This window comes from Gekko japonicus, unplaced genomic scaffold (assembly GCF_001447785.1).
Source record: "Gekko japonicus isolate JY-2015 unplaced genomic scaffold, Gekko_japonicus_V1.1 scaffold359, whole genome shotgun sequence".
Taxonomy (NCBI): domain Eukaryota; kingdom Metazoa; phylum Chordata; class Lepidosauria; order Squamata; family Gekkonidae; genus Gekko; species Gekko japonicus.
The window spans coordinates 15,169-33,653 of NW_015166431.1; the positions used below are offsets into that span (position 1 = coordinate 15,169).

General features: G+C 45.7%; 1 protein-coding gene across 1 annotated transcript in view; it reads left to right on the forward strand.

Annotated features, from left to right (window-relative positions):
- TTBK1 (tau tubulin kinase 1) overlaps positions 1-18,485 on the forward strand; it is a gene marked incomplete at its 5' end in the record, with an annotated part of 73,085 nt that overhangs the window by 13,664 nt on the left and 40,936 nt on the right. Inside the window, 3 exons of the mRNA XM_015411846.1 lie at positions 3,909-4,128; positions 5,854-6,029; positions 9,303-9,861. Coding sequence (XP_015267332.1) covers positions 3,909-4,128; positions 5,854-6,029; positions 9,303-9,861 — 955 coding nt within the window. The remainder of the gene's footprint in view (positions 1-3,908; positions 4,129-5,853; positions 6,030-9,302; positions 9,862-18,485) is intronic.

Genomic DNA, 18,485 nt, shown 5'->3' on the forward strand with positions numbered 1-18,485 from the left:
TCAAGGTTGAACAGGAATCTGAACCCAGATACTCCTGGTACAAATCCAGCTCTAAGTCCAGTATACTGTCCTGTTTGTGTCGCATACAGTGCAATCTTAAGGGGGGGCAGTATTCAGGTAGCCAACTGGTAGGTATGCTGGCATATCATGGAGATATGTCATTGTAAGCAGGAGTTGTGCTTCAGCAGTACCTTGGCATTACCATGCCCGACCTAGCCACCAGTGCAGCCCTGCTGCAGCCACCTATCAGCAAATGGTAGCATAGGTCCTTGTGCTAGTGTAGAAGTGAGCAAGGTGGGGAGCATGGTAGGAGTTAGCTCCCTAAGGTGCTCCAGCCCAGGAATATCTTCTATCAGTGGCATAAAGTTATGCCTCAAAAAAACACAGCAGAGCCCATAGGCACCCATGCAAAGCAAAAGTTCACCCCCCCCCAAGCTGGCGTGGCCCTACCAGAGCACACTATGCCAATTACAGCTGAATCCAATCATCTAGGAGGAAGCAGAACTGTCAAAAAGCCCCTGCCTGGTTTGCTCATCTGCTCCCTGGGCAACTGACCCAGTGGTCACCCTTTGTCCGCTGGGCAACCAACAGGCAGTTGAGGGCAGATGCTGCGAAGATCTGGCCATCATGCAGACTTCCCAGGAACTTGGCCATGAGGCCTATGAAGGCGTCCTTAGGGTCACAGGTGGCCTGGACATCCAGGCTGTGGAAATAATGCCAGTTGTGGTAGACTTATGGCTCCTCCTGGGAGGCAAGGTTGGTGCTAGGGGTAGGAGGGGGGGGGGGAATCGGGTTTTTTTGGATTCGGGTATAATAAGGCTGATTTTTTTCAGTATTCCTGAATATACCCAAATACCAATACCGGTATTGTATTGGTATCCGAAAATATTCGGTATTCCCAAAAAAATCATTATATCCTATGGAGTCATTGTAGTCAATGGCAAAAATCTTCTTAGGGGTATTCAGGGGTCTAGGGGGAGGGGGTTTGAGGTAGAGGCACCAAATGTGTACTGCAGCTGTTGGAGCCTCTCTCCAAAAGAACCCCCAAGTTTGAAAAAGATTGAACCAGGGGGTTCAATTCTAGGGGCATCCAAAGAAGGTGCCCCTAATTCTCCATTGTTTCCTATGGAAGGGGGAAAGGCAGGCAGATATAAAACCAACAGCCTAGCAGTTTCTCCCAGAGAATCTCTGCAGTAGAAACTGTGAGGTGTGGTGTGGTGTGAGGAGGCATGTTTGGAAGGCCAGCAGCAGAACCAGGGCAGCCTGACCACCAGAACCAGTTCCATGTGGCAGTGCCAAAACCCAACAGAACAGAGATCAAACTTGAGAATCTCTGAAGGATAAACTGAGGGGTCATGTTTGCAAGGCCAGCAGCAGAACTAGGGCAGTATTCCTGTGCTAGCAGCCAGTGCTGACCTACCTATCAACAGAACCCAGTGCCATCCTACTAACTGAACCCCAGCCCCCAAACCCACCAGCCCACAATGAAATGAGAAAAGTTTTTAAAAAGTGTCCCTAATAAGTCAACCCAGTGATGTCTTCAGTCTTCTTCTGTTGTCCAGCAGGCAGGATGGATCTTGATCCAAAGTAGTTCAATAATCAGCAGCAGGAAAGCAGGCTCAGAGCAGTGGCTGAAGCAGAAGCCAGCGACACAATCTCCAACCCAGGCTCTCTCAGCAATGAATGGAGTTAGCCAGCCAGAGACCCCTGCTTTAAAGCTCTCTGGTCACACACAGAAGAATTTCAGAAAAGAACAAACTCTGAGATAGACCAAAGAGCAGTATGCCACCCATACCTGTAATCCTATTGGCCAGTGCTCCTCCCCCAGGGAAAACAGCAAGCTATTAGTTGGGCTTCAACAAGTGAAGCCAGCAGCAACAACAGCCTTTCAGGCTGCAATGGCATTTGCTAATGCATTGCAGTGATTGGCTGTATGTAAGGTCCCTCTTCCCTCTCCCTCCTAGAAAGCAGAGCAAAGGGCGGGAAAGAGACAAAAACGGTGGGGGAAAGAAGGTAAGTGGAGCCCTTTAAAGTTTAAACCCACCCCAAGCCCGTATTTGGTAATGTCAAAAAAGCCAAATATTTCCAGGGTTTTTTGGCATTCTATATTCAGCAGCCAAATCAGATCAGGGAATCTAATTTGGTATGTCGAATAACCGAAAAATGCCAAAAAGGCATTTTGGGGGGGGGTTCGGCTTTACCAAATGCACACCCCTGTTGGTGCTGCTGTGGCTGTGGCCCCTGGCAGTGTGAGGGACTTGGAACCCTTGCTGGGGCCCGGGGTATAGGGCCTGCAGCTGGTGCAGCCCATCTCTCCCACCTAGGGTTACCGAACACCTAGTCCCACACAAAGTTTCTGTTTCCCACTGCCACTTCAAGCAATGGCAGGGGAAAAATTAAAATTTAATAAAAACTTACTGCCATCACCTGCATGATGACATCAGTTCCAGGGAATACCTGGAAGTGATGGTTGTAGTTCTAGGAATCACTAAAAATTCTATAGTAATATCACCACCATTTCCCCGCTACCCCACCCTCCTGCCAGTTGCCAGGCCTTGCTTTCACGTGGATGGTGATCAGGTGAGCAGATGGAGGCCTGCTGCAAGTGGAGGAATGCTGTTTCCCAAGGTCACCAATTCATGGAGGGGCTGGAGGTGTCTGTGGTGGCACCTAGAAGGGCTGCTGGCTGTCACGAGAGACATCAAGGATGGGCATGCATGCATCAAGAGGCTCTTGGGGATCTATAAATGTTGCTACATGCTCCAACCTAGGCTTCCACCTTCATGGTCCTCCTCCTGCTCCACCCCCATCAGGGGTGGCCAGAGGCCACCTCAACAGTATGGCTGGGCCTCTGGTCCTCCTCCTGCTCCACCCCCATCAGGCCACCTCGACAGTATGGCTGGGCCTTTGGGAAGCATCCTTGCCAGTACGGGTGGGCACCCCTGGCTGGGCATACTTTCCTTGTCCTCTTCTGTGCCCCTTTCTCGTGAGCTGGGCCCTTTGGACCATGTGGATCGTGGACCTGTTTAGGGTCACTGACAGTGAGCGCATCACTGTGACCCTTGCCCAACTGTTCAATCTGTCTTCTGCCCAGATCCTGTGTCATGGAGCCCTGTGCCTTTAAAGGGGTGGAGTGTGTGTGCCACAGGCATGGCCCTGTGAACCATAACCCCACCCCTTCCCACTCCTCAGCTGTGATATGCATAGAGCCAGGTCCGTGTAACTGTCACCACATGACTAGTTCTTTCCACCCTATTCATTGTGACCCTGTTGTGTGGTTGCTGGGGATGCTGGCATGGTTGTGACCCATATGGCCCCACTCCAGGGTCTTTTGCTTACCTCTTGGCCTCTGCCAGAACCCTTTAGGGAGTACACTAGCAGAACTGCAAGTATGCCAGCAGCCAGCTGTTGAGATGGAGGCAGCCCTCAGGATCGTGCTGTGAGGATGCTAGGTTTCCAGTTTCTGAACTTCTGCATTATGTGCCATCAGTGATCAACCTGATTAGATTATTACGACAATATATTAGAATCCTTCTTTGCCTGAATGAGGAGAATCGCTCCAGTATGGCAGCTCTCAAGTGATGGTTATGGTTTTGGTTTTGGGGAAACCTTTTAAGGCAGATTTTGAACTCTGTTGAACCTGAATGGCAAGGAAGGTTACCTCTTGGGTTACAGACAGTGGGGTCAAGTGGGTTCCCGGGACATATTTCTCTTGATGGATTACTTATTCTAACACAGTCCAAAAGAGCTGCTCTCCTGCAAATTGTTTTGTGTGCTAATACATTTTCCATAATATTGGCTGCTGTTTGGTGGGATCTTTGTGGCACTACTTGAGGCGGGGTGCCCAACCCTTACTGCATGGTAGAGGCTGTTTTATCTCATGGCTTTGTGTATTGTCTTCCCTTCAGTGTTGTTAATGTCACTCCAGTTCCTGGAGATTTGCTCCGTGAGAACACAGAGGACGTCTTGCAAGGAGAGCACTTGAGTGACCAGGAGAATGCTCCCCCAATCTTGTCTGGCCGGCCAGCAGAGACCACGGGCCAAGCGCCAAACATTGCCTTCAATGAAGGAGAGGTTTGGGAAGAGACAGACGTGAACCGCAACAAACTCAGGATCAGCATCAGCAAAGTAAATCTTTTGGAATGTGCCTTGCCCTCCCCCACAATGCTCTTCCCGGTTTTAATCCTTCACAAGTTATAATAATGATTATTAATAATAATGAAGCATTTCTAACAGAAAGAGAGTAATAGAATTGTGGGATTGAAGAGGCATCCTTCCTGCCTTGCCTTGGCCTAGCCTTTGGCAAAATTCAGGACATCAAAACTTCATGTTGTTGAAACATGTGTTGTAGAGGATTATTCTTTCCTGCCATGCAAGTGACCCATCAAGCACGATAAATCTTAGCAGTGTGGTGTAGTGCTTAAGTGCGCGGACTCTAATCTGGGAGAACCGTGTTTGATTCCCCACTTCTCCACTTGCACCTGGCTGGATGACCGTGGGCAAGCTGTAGTTCTGATAAGAGCTGTTCTTGAAAAAGAGCAGTTTCTGTCAGAGCTCTCTGAGCCCCACCTACCTCACAGGGTGTCTGTTGTGAGGAGGGGAAGGGAAAGGAATCTGTAAGCCGCTCTGAGACACCTTTGGGGGAAGGACGGGGTATAAATCCAATCTCCTCCTCCTCCTCCTCCTCTTCTTCTAGCATGTCTTTGATCAGGAGTCTAGAGCTAGGCATGCCATTGATTCTGCATTTCTGCAAATGCAGTGTGTTATGCCAGTTCTTTGTTCTATTTCAGAATCCTGCAGGAAGGACTATGGTGCTTGCTACATTTTAGAAAGCAAAGATTTCCCTTGTTGGAAGGCCTGGGGTGTTCATCATGGGTGCATGGAAGTGTGGGGAGGGTTTGTGGCTCAGTGGAAGAGCTTCTGCTTTTCATGCAGGAGGTCCCAAATTCAATCCCTGGCATCTCCACTTAGAAGGCACTAGGGGATGTAAAAGACCACTACAGGAGACCTCTTCCAGTCTGAGTAGATTTCATTGACCTTGATGGGCCAATAGTCTGAATCAGTAGAAGTCAGCTTCATGTGTGTGAATATCTCCTGGGCTTCATGCATATACTTAGTAAAGCTGATTCATGGCAAATGATCAAGTAGGTACTTGTGCCAATGTGCATCCATCCTGAAAAAAATACAATTTTTCTGGTATGGAAATTAATTTCCATGTTGGAAAAGTTGATTTCAGAAAGGTGTGTGCCTGTCAGTAGCATGTTATTTGGCAATATTAATCAAAGATGCCCGAATTTTCTGAAATCCAGTTTTCTAGGTCCTATTTTTCTTACTTGAAATGGGAAGAGAGAAACTGTGGCTCAAGGGAAAATAAAGTTCCTCCACAACAAAATGCCAGCTTCTGATTTGTCTGCCTACATGAGCAGCATAATGTCAGAGGAGGTCATGCTTATGGAAGCGTGAGCTGCAAGTGGCTATCCCTTTTTATGGAAGTAATCTGTGCAGTTTTCTGTGATTCACCTTCCTATGTCCTCATACAGTTAGACCAGGCAACTAAGCTAGAGAAAATAATGTCTAAAATCAGCTGTTAGTTGTGTAGCATATGGTTCCCTTTTATATCTAGTCCTGGCTCTGTTAGGCAGGAAAAAAAATGGGTTGTGTGTTCTGATGTCACTCACCTCTTCTCTCCCATGCGTACATTCTGAGTGTTTGCACAGAGATAAAATTATGGAACATCCACCCAACATTATCTCATTTTTTTGGGTGCTCACTGTCAATTTCATAATCTGTTGGGTTGTGAGTACCCCATAACTGGATTTATGGATTTTTCTTTGTGTTTCCTCTCTTGCACAGACACAGTGTTTGGCAGAAGAAGATCAGAAAAGTGGTGTGTGCCCCAGCTCCCCTGTCAGAGCCCCACCAGACTCCCCTACCACTCAAGGGCGCTCCCTGAGGTACCGTCGAGTGAACAGCCCTGAGTCAGAGCGCCTCTCAACTGCCGATGGCAAAGCAGATCAGCACGAAAGAAGGTTTGTTGCTGGTATCTGGGAGAGGGGTTGCTGTTGTTGTTGTTTAACCTTTATGTAAGTAAATATAAATAAAAGTAAGTGTAAGATTAAGGTAACTGGAATTCTGTTATAGGTATAGAGGTGAAAAATAATTCATTCCCATGCCCAGGAGTGAATCTGGATTCTTTGCATCCCAATTGTGTGCTTGTTTGGATGCTCAGAGTTTTTCTGTTGGTCATGTGTTTACCACACACAGTATTTTTCCACATGCTTAAGATTATTTCTATGGATTTGTATCACATGTGTTTTAACTAGATAAGTCAGCTTATGAATGCTGTGCTGGATTCATTGTTCTTGTCTAGTCCAAATAACCACAAGAATCAATGGTATAGGAGTGTGCTGCTTTAATGGCTATTGGAATTTTTCAGACATTTGAGAGTTCTAGAAAGCAAGGCAGTGTTAAATGATTTCAGAGATCAAGAGGACATATAATTTTGCTGCAGTCACGTAACTGCTTAGGAGGAGAAGGAAGTTTCCTACTATTTATTTAATTTAATTTATGTATTTATTCAAAAATTTCTAAGCTGCATCTCTAAGAGAACCTTCCCAAGCGGGCTTAAAAATTCAAATATGATAACAAACATAAAACATCAGAAATGACATTAAAAGACAACATTTGAAAACACATCCAGGCTATAAAACCACAGAAAATAAGGAGCAGCTTAAAATAGGTCTTAAACATTTTGCAGGCTAAAAAGACTATCCAAATGAAAGGGGGGGGCACAGAGACCAGTGCTTGTGAGGCAGATCTTAACTGGCAGGCAGGACAACATAGCAGGAGGTAGTCATTCAAGGATCCTGGTCCCAAGCCATTTAGGGCCTTAAAGGTAAGAACCAGCACTTTGAATTGTACCTGGAAATAGGAATAGGCAGTCAGCACAGATTCTTCAGCCTTGGGATGATATAGTCCCCACGAGTGACAATAGCTTGTCTGCTGCATTTTGGACCAACTGAAGTTTCTAGACTGATTTCAAAAGCGGACCCATGTAGAGCACATTTCAGTAATCTCTTTAAGTTGAAGAAGCTGGTGGCTCTTGTTATGCTTTCATCAACAATGCTGCCTGAGACCCCCACTTGGTACTCGAATTGCCTTTCCTTTTGTTGCATGCAATATTGCCATGTCATTGTCTACCATATTATTGGTAGCTTCATGTTGAACATGTCAGTATTTAAGAAGCATAGAACCGCAACATGTTCACAGTTGAAATGGAATTTTATATACTTGTACAGAAATGAAGAAAGATTAGAGGGAAATGCTGTATTTGGCGAATGTAATGAGATTGATATGAGAAACTAAGGGCTGTACTGTTAGCAAGTGGCTTGTTGAAAATCACAGTGTTACAATTTATGTCTTCTAGCTTATGGTAACCTGCCCTGGGGGCAGGATTATAAATATTTTAAACATATAAATAATGTTTAGGTTAATATCTTTCTGGCAAGTCAAAGATAATTTTAACTATTTCCATTTTATTACATAGGCCTGAGAAATCTTTAACATTTATAGAAATCCTTTTTTGAAAAATCAATTTGTCAAGGACAACACACAACATATATAACAGAATAAAGAAAAAGTCTTACAACTGGGAGTGCTATGTGGTTTCAAACCATGTCGCACTTTCTTTTGCAAGACTTTTTCTTTCAGTTGGTCATAACTTTGAACTAACAGTTTGGACTGAAATTATCCATGCTGTGCCTTCATACTGTGCTCAAAGTGTCAGCACAGGTTGTTCATCCATTTCAGAGGACAAAGTTAAGAAAAATTAATTCCCGTGCATTTATAATTGCAACTAGTTCCAAATGAAACTCCTTTGATGGATACTTTTAAACAGAGTGGGGAGACGTGGTTCCTGAGATAACAAAGGTTCCTCTGTGTGATTTCTGTGCACTCCCACATCCATGTTCCATGCCATTGTAAAGCAGAGTCTAGAAAGTTCTAGAACTCTATCCCACAAATTGGAACACACATCCCCAAGGGAGTTTTGCATCACTGCACGTACCTTGGGGTGGAGGGCAGCCTTCCTGCTCAGTTCTCTTCTGACCACTGATCCAATGAAGAGTTTGGACAGAATTATCAAGCAGTTGTTTTTTTTCTAAGGTAAGTTGTTTTAGGATTTACAAGCAGCACATTATGGTGCTAAAAATGACCCATATTTATGTTCAAAATAGATCCTCAACTTCACTTACACTCTCCCTCCCCCTAACAAGCTCATGCACCCTGTGTCATTTGTGCAGACAAGTGCCTTTCAAGAGAATGGGCATGCATCGATGCTATCAACACAGAGACATTGTGCTTAAGGGTTTTTGATGAGTCAGCAGGGAGCAACAGAAGTAAAAGGGTGGCACTGCATGTTCTCAGAAGCTCAAAGCTGTTGCTTGAGTCTCCCACGCACTTGTGGTTCAGCTTGCTTCGTCTGTATCCTGTGTTCATGTTGTACATTTTCCTACCAGCAGCAGACTCATGTTTCTATCAGTTATGTAGCTCTGTCCTAAGAAAGATTTTGGAACCCAGCAGGTGGGGTCGGTGCCGGAAACAAGGAGGATGAGATAGACGGCAAGTGTGGCTAGTCAGTGCCTAGACACTGTAAATGCTGCAGTGGAAGGTTTTATCTCTCCCCTGAAGAGTCCTTGGGTTGATTTTGACTACTGGCTCATCAGGCAAAAATGCTCTTTTATTATTATGTCACATATTTCAGGATTATTTCCTGGAATTTAAAAGTAAGTTATGTGAGTTCAATGGAGCTCTTGCTCAGTTCATGCCTTGCATTCTCCTACTTAGTCATCTGAAGCTTCTTGACTGGAAGCACCTAGACGAATGAAGTTTGTTCAAGGCTGGCAGCTGAAATCCTCCTACACCAAGAGCACAGTTCAGTCCAAGAGTGGAGGTTTTGAAGAGAGATTCCCTGGAACCATTCTGTTGTAAAACTGTTCGACCCTCTTTTGGCAAATAGACGGGAGTAAAGGTGAATCATAATCATGCAGAACAAATGCGTAGCAAGGAAAGGAACATGCCATGCCATGGGGTAGGGCTTCAGTTTTCAGTTGATCTTAAGCACATGGTAAATAGCTGATTTCACCTCATAGTTGATCTTTTCAGAAGAAAGGCAGGAAATGACAGGAACACCTCACCGTTGCTGCTTATTAAATGACCACTGGTATCAAACTTTAACAATAGGTCAATCTTAAATCTTGAGCTGAAGGCTAGCTGGCTCCTGAGACATTTCCTCTTACTTTCAGATCTCGAGTGGATTTGCCTGGCTCTCCTTCTCGGCTTGTGTGTTCTTCCCAGCCAGCACAGATGCTGTCCATTGACACTGGTCAGGTAGACAGGCAGGCGAGTGGCAGAATGGATGTGTCTGCTTCTGTGGAGCATGAAGCGCTTAGCAATGCTTTCCGATCAGTGCCCCTTGCTGAGGAGGAGGACTTTGACAGTAAAGAATGGGTTATAATTGATAAAGAAACAGAGCTGAAGGACTTCCACCCGGGTGCTGAACCAAGCACGTCTGGAACAACAGATGAAGAGCCTGAGGAACTGAGGCCCATTGAAGAGGGTGAGGAGAGGAGGCGTTTAGGACCAGAAGTGGCAGTCAGGCCAAAAATACATGATGGGAGAACCCGGGTTATGCAGCCTGTGGCTGAGGAGGACAGTTCCCACAGACATGAAGGGCATTGTCAGAGTGTATCTGACAACAAACATGAACTGCAACCAGGAAGCCCTGCACAGTCCCCCTTACATTCAGCACCAGCTATCCGACAGCGGAGACGTGAATCTGAGCCCAATGGTCCTGAGAGACAGGTAAGATGTGTAATGGAAACACTGTTCATCCATTTTGCTAGTTATCATCTGTTGTGTTTGTGTAGTTTAGTTCAGTAAAGTCATCTTATCCAGGGCACCCCTCCCTCTAAATCTATTATACAAAGGACCCAGATACACTTCAAAAGAGGTTCCAGAGGTTCATTATTGATACTAGAGTTACAGCACCAGCATCAAGAAAGTTTCACAAAATACCACCTTGGATGTAGGTTCTCATGACCCTTTTGGAGCGGAGATGTTGCAGTTTCTATTGTACAGCTGGTTTTCTGCTAATTCCCTTAGGGTGCGGTGGACAAGGAGGAATTTAACTGGCCACAACACAGCTTACTGAAAGCTGAGCTAGTAGAATTTGTTGAAAATATTCTCTCCATCAGTATGAGATGTTAGTATGTATGCGAGCAGAGATGTACCGTAACACTACTTGTAGTACTTGCAAAGAAAAGGGGTTGTTTGTTTTTTGCAAACATTCAGGGAAGGACCTGACAAGATTGGCATGGCTTCAAGGCCAAGCAGATGCCTGCAGCAGGCCCGCAAAATACAGCATGGAGGCCAAAGCCTTCCCCCTGTTGCTGTACCTAGCACTGGTATTCAGACTGGTTTTCTGCCTTTGAACACAATCATTCTCTGTGACTCTGCCTAATCTCCTTTAAAGCTACCTAAACTAGTATCCATCAGTAAATGCTGAAGCAGTGAATTTGAGTGAAAAACTGTACTAAAGACCCAGAAGGCTGGCAAACAACAATTTCCAGAGATATTTTCCCTAAGAGGAGGGAACTTCCTGTTGATAAAGTTTTAGAACCAGTGAAGATATAAGCAGCCCTCCTTATGCCTTCTTCCCTCAGGTAGTTCAGCTGGAGTTTTAGGGAAGAAAGCACTAGAACTGTTCAAAATGGATTAATTTACAGGTGAACTAAAATTCAAAAGGTAGTTAAGCTTGGATTACCTAGTATTTCCATCCTGCCCCAGTATCATCAATGGAAGGAGGGAAAGGGGGAGGGATTTGGGAATTGCTATTTTTATATTTGGTTTTAGCTGGGGATGTTTTAACTATTATTAACTATTATTGTAAACCACCTTGAACCAAGATTAAAGACAGGATATAAATGTTTTAGTAAATAAAATGAATAAAAATTAATGTGTAGTAACCTATAGAATAACAAGAACAAGATGAAGGCTGTCTGTGGTATTTGCTGCATAATGCTTGTTCAGCTGTTTAGCAGAGCTACAGTTCGGACTGAAATGTTGAATACAATGTTTGAAGAGTTGCTAAGGTGCCTTTTGCCCTGCCACACAGGTACAAAGGCTATTGGTGGGGGACCATTTTTACCATGGTACACAGTCAGCTTAGATACTGTATTTAAGCTATAGGAAGACTGAGTACATTGGCATATTTTGTTAGGCTACCTTGTTGGTCAAAATAACTATTCAGTCCTTTCCTAATGGTGGCATTTTGCAAAATATAGCTGCCATTCAGATTGCTTAGAGAACTGGGTGGGGGTATCTAGAGTTTTCCAAAAACTCCTTCCTTCAGATAGGCTAAAGAGTTGTTATACATGTGAAGCTTTTTAGAGTGTTCCAAGTGCTATTATAATGCAAACTGTACAGGGGAATGTTACCTATTAGATATAAAAGAGAATTGTGAATGACTCCCGTCCATGTTATATTCCTAATATAAATTTAAGTGGTTCGCTTCCTTGCCAGGCCTGTCAAATATGGCCGTGTTCCTGTTTCTTGGTGGTTTGGTTGAGTGATCTATATTCTATAGCTCTCAGTAACTACTAAGATTCAGAGCTGTATTTTAGAGAATCAAAGACAGCTCTGAAAAATGAATCAGTGTCATAGTGTATGAGTTCCAGTGTCCCCATGCCCACCTCCTCTGTTGTGTGAGCAATCTGCAGGTCCTGCCTTGACTCCTCTGTGTGCCCCAGCTTGGAAGGGAAGGAGGTTTCCAACACTCAACTCCTTACCTTTCCACCAACTCCTGTTCTGTGCTGCCAGTAATGAGCTAGTTCAGTATCCTCCTTGGCTGGCATCCCCACCCTTTTACTGATTGTGCAGTGGAATGCAGATACCCAGCAGGGCTCCTGGGCTCTCACAAAGTCTCCTTCCCTCCCAAGATGTTGGCCTCTTTTCCTTCCTGGAACAGCTGCCGGTTGGGGGCAGGTAGGTCCTAATCTCTGGACAATGATGCTCTGTGAAGTTACAAAAGCAGCTCTTAATACATAGATGGAAACATGAATGTGTGGGGCCCCAGAGTGTGTGCGGCCTGCTTTGGCGGGGTAGGGTGAGGTATAAATAACTAAACAAACAAGAGTTGTGTTTTGCCAATGGTGCAAAGGGGAGTCAGCATTATGCTTGAGTTTTATTGTTCTGGAGAGCAAAGAAAGCCAGTCAAAGACAGCTAAGACCAGATGGGAGCCTAGATTCTAACAAGATTTTACCACCCTGGACATGTGCACAAATACATGCACACAAACTCAGAAAAAAATGTAATTTGAGATTTGGAACTGGAAACTACTTTCAGTAAATCTGATTAATGAATGTTCCAGTTGCATTGGCTGGTGATTTCCCCCATGAATGAAAGGTCATCCCTAGGGGAGAAATGGTGTCTGCAGATATGTCACGAGAGAGATGTCAGCTGGCTGTAGTCACTGGATCACATCAAGAGTGGTTTTGTCATCAGGCCTCCCTCTCTATGGCTTGAATGGTTAATTTAAAACGACTAAGATGCTTATTTCCAAATGCCAGGCAGTGCTTCCTTTCCCTTTGAATTAACCCACCCTTAAATTTAGCAGCTCCTGCCAACCTAGCAGTTCGAAAGCAAGAAATTGCAAGTAGATAAATAGGTACCACTTCGGTGGGAAGGTAACAGCATTCCGTGCGCCTGGGTGTTTAGTCATGCCGGCCACATGACCACGGAAACGTCTTCGGACAGCGCTGGCTCTTCAGCTTTGAAACGGAGATGAGCACCGCAACCCTAGAGTCGGATTCGACTGGCTTTCGAGCAAGGGAACCTTTGCCTTTTAAATTTAGCAAGCACCTTGCAATTTTAAAATGATATGGTAATATGGAAGTGGAAACCATGAGGTGGCTGTTGCCACCTGTATTTTAAATGTATGTTGATGTCACATGGGCAAGAAACCTGCTCTTTGTGTCACAAAACTGGGTTTCTTAGGAATCTGTGCCAGGGATTGTATACTGTGCAGATGATATAATATTCCACAGAGATGCTGTGCTGATAGATAAGCAATCCTGATTATGGGACAATGAGTGTCTCTTCCCTCAGTGTAGGTCTTTAGTCTAGGTTGTGCTGCCAAGTTAGGTCGTACTGTACTGTAGAATGGCCTCAAATGAAGACTAGCTGTAAAAGAAAAAGAAAAAGGAGGCCCCACAAATAATCAGTTGTGACCAACAGCATCAGGGCCAGGAAAACATGGTGGAGTTTCTACTCTCACTTTACGAAGTAGCCACATAACCTATGGTTGCCAACATCCAGGTGATGGCTGGAGATCTTGCACCATTACAACTGATCTCCAGTTCACCGAGAGAAAAATGGCTGCTTTGAAAGGTGGATTCTATGGCATTATACCCCACTGAAGTCCCTTTCCTCCACAACCCCCACCCTTCTAAGGCTCCACCCTCAAAGTCTCCAGGTATTTCCCAACCTGGAGTTGACAACCCTAACATAACCCCATAATGGCACTAAGATATTGGAAGTATGGGCTGCCTTAATAAGCCTGCCCCACACTGCTATGCATAGATTATAGGAAAGATGAAGCCTGAGAGAACTCATCTCAGTGTGAAAAGGGAGTAGAGCCCTACCAGTAGTAACTGGACAGTCTGTGTATTACCCACTACAACTTTCAGCGTAACAGAAGATGGTTGTCCTTTCTCTGGGGTTAGCGTGTGAAATCAAGTGGGCAATTTAGATCATGGGCAAAGTGTGAGTCTTTGTCAATGTTTAATATTTTGCAACGGATACAGACAGGGCTATCCATTCATGTTTTGCCTAGAGCAGTACTGCAAACCCATATGAATGACTGCCAGTAATCTGGGTGACCTATAGGTTTGCCAATTCCCAGCTGGGGGCAGGGGATCCCCTGGTTTGGAGACCCTCCCTCTGCTTCAGGGCTGTCATAAAGTGTGGGGGGGATGTCTGCTGGGTGCTCCATTATACCCTATGGAGACCAGTCTCCATGGAGAATCGATCCATGGGTATCTGGGGCTCTGGGGGGGCTGTTTTTTGAGGTAGAGGCATCAAATTTTCAGCATAGCTGGTGATGCCTTTCCTGGAGCAAAAACCCCAAGTTTCAAAAAGATTGGACCAGAGGGTCCAGTTCTATAAGCCCCAAATGAAGGTACCCCCATCCTCCATTATTTCCAATGGAGGAAAAGCATTTTAAAGGAATGCAGTCCCTTTAAATGTGACAGCCACAACTCCCTTTGTAGTTCAATCATCTACTGACATCACAAAAGTGATGTCACATCCTTGCTCCTGGCTCCACCCCCAAAGTCCCCAGATATTTTTCACTGGGCACCTTGGACTACTCACAATCTCTCTCACCCTAGCCCACTTCGCAGGGTGGTGGTTGTTAGGATAAAACAAGTGGGGCCCCCACAAAACTTGCAGGGGGGATCCCATTCCACCTCCATTAACTTCTGGCACAACTCCCTTGGAGCTCAGCCACAGCAGCAGTGATGTCTGGGATCTGCTCCAAGCCTAGAGGGGCTCCTAGGCCTTGCCGCCACCATGTCTGGGCCTGGAGCAGCTCCTGGGTTCTGCTGCTGCAGCGTCTGGACTCAGAATGGCTCCCGGACTCTGCCACCATGGCTAGGCTTGGAGCAGCTCCCAGGCTCAGAGTGGCTCCCAGGCTCTGCAGCCAGGCCCAGAGCAGCTTATGGGCTCCACAGCTGGGCTTGGAGCAGCTCCCAGACTCCACTGCAGCCACAGACAGATCTGCCAGCAGCTCCCAGACTCCATCACCTCCATGGCCGAGTCCAGAGTGGCCCCTAGGCTCTTCCACCTCAGCTGGGTTTGGAATGCTCTCAGTCTCTACTACAGCCGTGGCTGGTCCTGCTGGCAGCTTCCAGGCTCTGTTGCCACCCCAGCCACCACTGCTGTAGCAGCAAGCACCAGGCCCCTCTCTGGCTGCTCAATGGTATTTAATTCAGAGGAATGTAAACCCCTGATCATTATTTTTTTTAACTTTTCAGATTTTTCTGCAAACCCAGGCGCCCCCCCCCCCCAAGTTTGCAGAAAAATCTGTTTGGGGTAAGTGTGGCCCTGATCCACAGGTTTAGCTTTCTGCAGATGGGGGTCATACTTGGGAAATAGCTCTATAGATGGAATATGGGTGAACACTGTTGTAAACCACTTTGGGTCCCCACTGGGGGGAAAAACTGGGTATAAATATCTAAATAAACTCTGAGTTAAGGTCAGTTTCTGTGTATCTTGCAGTCTGTAGAACTGTTTTCACTGGTTGGCTATTTTGTCTGGCAGGCAGATAGTGACTCCCAGTGGCCTGAATGCATTGCTTTCTGAAAGCCAGCTTAGCAAATAGGCTTACAAAGTTGTTGTTGTTCAGTTGCACAGTCGAGTCCGACTCTTCGCGACCCCATGGACCAGATCACACCAGGCCTTCCGGTCTTCCGCCGTCCTCTGAAGTTTGCTCAACTTCATGTTCATTGCATCTATGACACTGTCTAACCATCTCATCCTTTGCCGTCCCCGTCTTCTTTGACCTTCAATCTTTCCCAGCATCAGGGTCTTCTCCAGTGAGTGCTCCCTTCTCATTTGGTGGCCAAAGTATTTGAGCTTCAGTTTCATTATCTGGCCTTCCAGGGAACAGTCAGGGTTGATTTCTTTTAGGATTGACTGATTTGATCTTCTTGCAGTCCAAGGGACTCTCAAGAGTCTTCTCCAGCACCATAGTTCAAAAGAATCTATGCTTCGGCTCTCGGCCTTCCTTATAGTCCAACTCTCGCAGCCATACACGACTACTGGGAATACTTACCAAGTACCTACCTCGAATCGGCAGGAGACACATACTTCTTGTCAGGAACATTCCCACATGGAAAACAAACATGCTGCACCATGCCGTCACCCAGATGTGATGCCAGCATGCTGGGCACGTAGCTGGGCGACACTCTGGCAATGGAGTTGGAAACTCAATGGTACCATTGAGTTTCCAGCTCCATTGCCAGAGCGTCACCCAGCTACGTGCCCAGTGTGCTGCCATCATGTCTGGGTGACAGCATGGTGGAGCGGGGTGTGTGTGTTACACCGAGGGATGTTCCGGCCGGGAACCATGTGTCCCCCACCGATTTGAAGGTAGGTACTTTGTAGCCCTATTAGCAAAGCAGTTGGCTCTTTGGTTTAGATCAATATCCATTGCTTCCTTAGGTTTGCCAGGTTACCCTGTTGCAGAGATAGTAGCAGGCCTCTTGGCAGTGTTTCCTTACTATCCAGTTCTTAAAAGGTCCAGCAGCCCTGTCAGTATCCCAACTCTGTATTTAGCAACCCTATTGCCCCTTTGCTGCCTGGGCCACTGTACTGATATAGCTTCCCCAGGAGGCACGGGCTGGGATCCAGCAGGGCAGTTCACAGGCAAGGTTGCAGAGAGTAATCAAAGTCCAGTCCAAAAGTCAGGGGTTCTAGAGAGTAGGTTTACCAAAGCCCAGTCTAAGGTCAAGGAGTTCCAGGCAGCAAGTCCAAGTCCACTATGAGATCAGGGGTTCCAGAAAAGCCAGTTGTCAGATCCAGTCTGAGGTTCAAGATTGCAGAGGTCCAGTAACAGCAATGTTGATGGCTCAGTAGCAAAGTGTACTTGTTGCATCCACAAACTGCTGCTTCTCCCAACTGAATTTATAGCCAAATCTTAATGAGCTGAACTCCCAGCCAATTCCTTGGCAGTCATCCTGAAACTACTCATTCGTCTCTTTAACTAACAGCTGAAAGCGGGCCCTGAGTCTCGCACTTCTCCTTTCTTGCAGTTCTAAGCGTCTCTGACAGGCCAGTGCGGCAAAGGTTTGGTGAGCTAGGTGAGCTGGGAGTGGCTGCTGAAGATTTGTTTACTGTTTCAGAGCTACAAGGTATAGGCAGTGACTCCTGATCAGCCGGTAACCTGATCTCTTGTTGTTCTCCTTCTGGCTCAGAGCCAGTTGCAGCTGGCTGTTTAATTACCAGCTCAGGGCTAGCAGGTAGCTTTTCATCTGAGAAATCTGAGCCATCACTCAGCACAGACTGACTTATGACAGCCACATTCCCCAGCCCTCCAATTCCCCTTGCCTGCCCACTTGCTTCCTGCCAGTATTGCATGGTCCCTCTGTGACAGGCCATTTCTGTCAACTGAGGGGATCCACATAGCCTCCTATGATTTTGGGGGAACCAGGTTTATTTTAAACTATAAACCTTCCCCTCAGTTACCAGGTGTTCTAAAGGTAGTGAGTGTCTAGGCTTTGGGTTCACTGCTATTAGGCAAGATTTGTGGTGCACAAGTAGAATATGGAGGTCACTGAGAAAGGAATAATAAATTAACAACAGGGAAGATTTATTTATTTACAAGTGGGTTTCAAGGAACTGATCAGCAGATAGACAAAAGAGAAACCTGGCTGAGGCACATCAATTTAGTGCAGAGGTGTCAAACTCATTTTTTATGAGGGCCGTATCTGACATAAAAGTCACTTTGTTGGGCCGGGCCATGCATGCTGTAAAATGTAACACGAGGTACCAGAGATATAAACTTTATAAAGGTGATTTCAAATGTCGAATGGCAATAGCAGGTGAATGACAATAGTGGGCTTGATTGGAATTGGTGTGATATGGAGAGGGGTAGTAGGCATGGAGAAACCAGTGTTGGTAATGAGATGGGAAACCTAGGTCTCAATTCCATCCAGGAAGATTCAGTCTAGGAGGATGCAAAAAATAAATGGACATAAGTCTGACAGAAATAACAACATTCAGTTGCTGGCCTAAGAGTAGCAGTGCTCTTACAAAGGAATTTCAAAGGGAGATTAGAAAGAGAGACTGCTGAATTGCAATTTAGAATGAAGCTCAAGACAATGCATTCTCCTGGACTGAACTGAGACCTAGTTTTCCTGTCTCATTACCAGTGTGTGTTGTTATCATTTGGCACCTGAAATCACTCCACTCTCCAAGATTTAAGGACCAATCCATGTGTTCTAATTCCTAATCAGAGTCTTTTTGAAAGAAAATAATTCCAGATAGGAACAGAGAAATCCAATATTTTTTTAAAAAACACAATTTTTCAGAATAAGCCAAAATAATTCTCTCAATGTACATTGTGCTTGTCAGCATCTCCTCTGGTTTCTGCCTTTAAGCTCATTGCGTAATTTGACCACATCATTTAGCTCCCTGTCCTTCTAAATTGTCCTTCCTAGCACCCCGTCATCTCTTCTTCCTCTTGACCTTTAGCACTGTGGAGTTTCTTCTGAGGCCTCTTCTGGGTGGGGAAATTCCTGGAGATTTTGGGGGTGGAGCTTGGAGAGGGCAGGATTTGGAGAGGTGAGGGAGCTTAGCGGGGTACAATTTCATAGAGTCCTCCCTCTAAAGCAGCCATTTTCTCCAGGGGAAATGATCTCTTTGG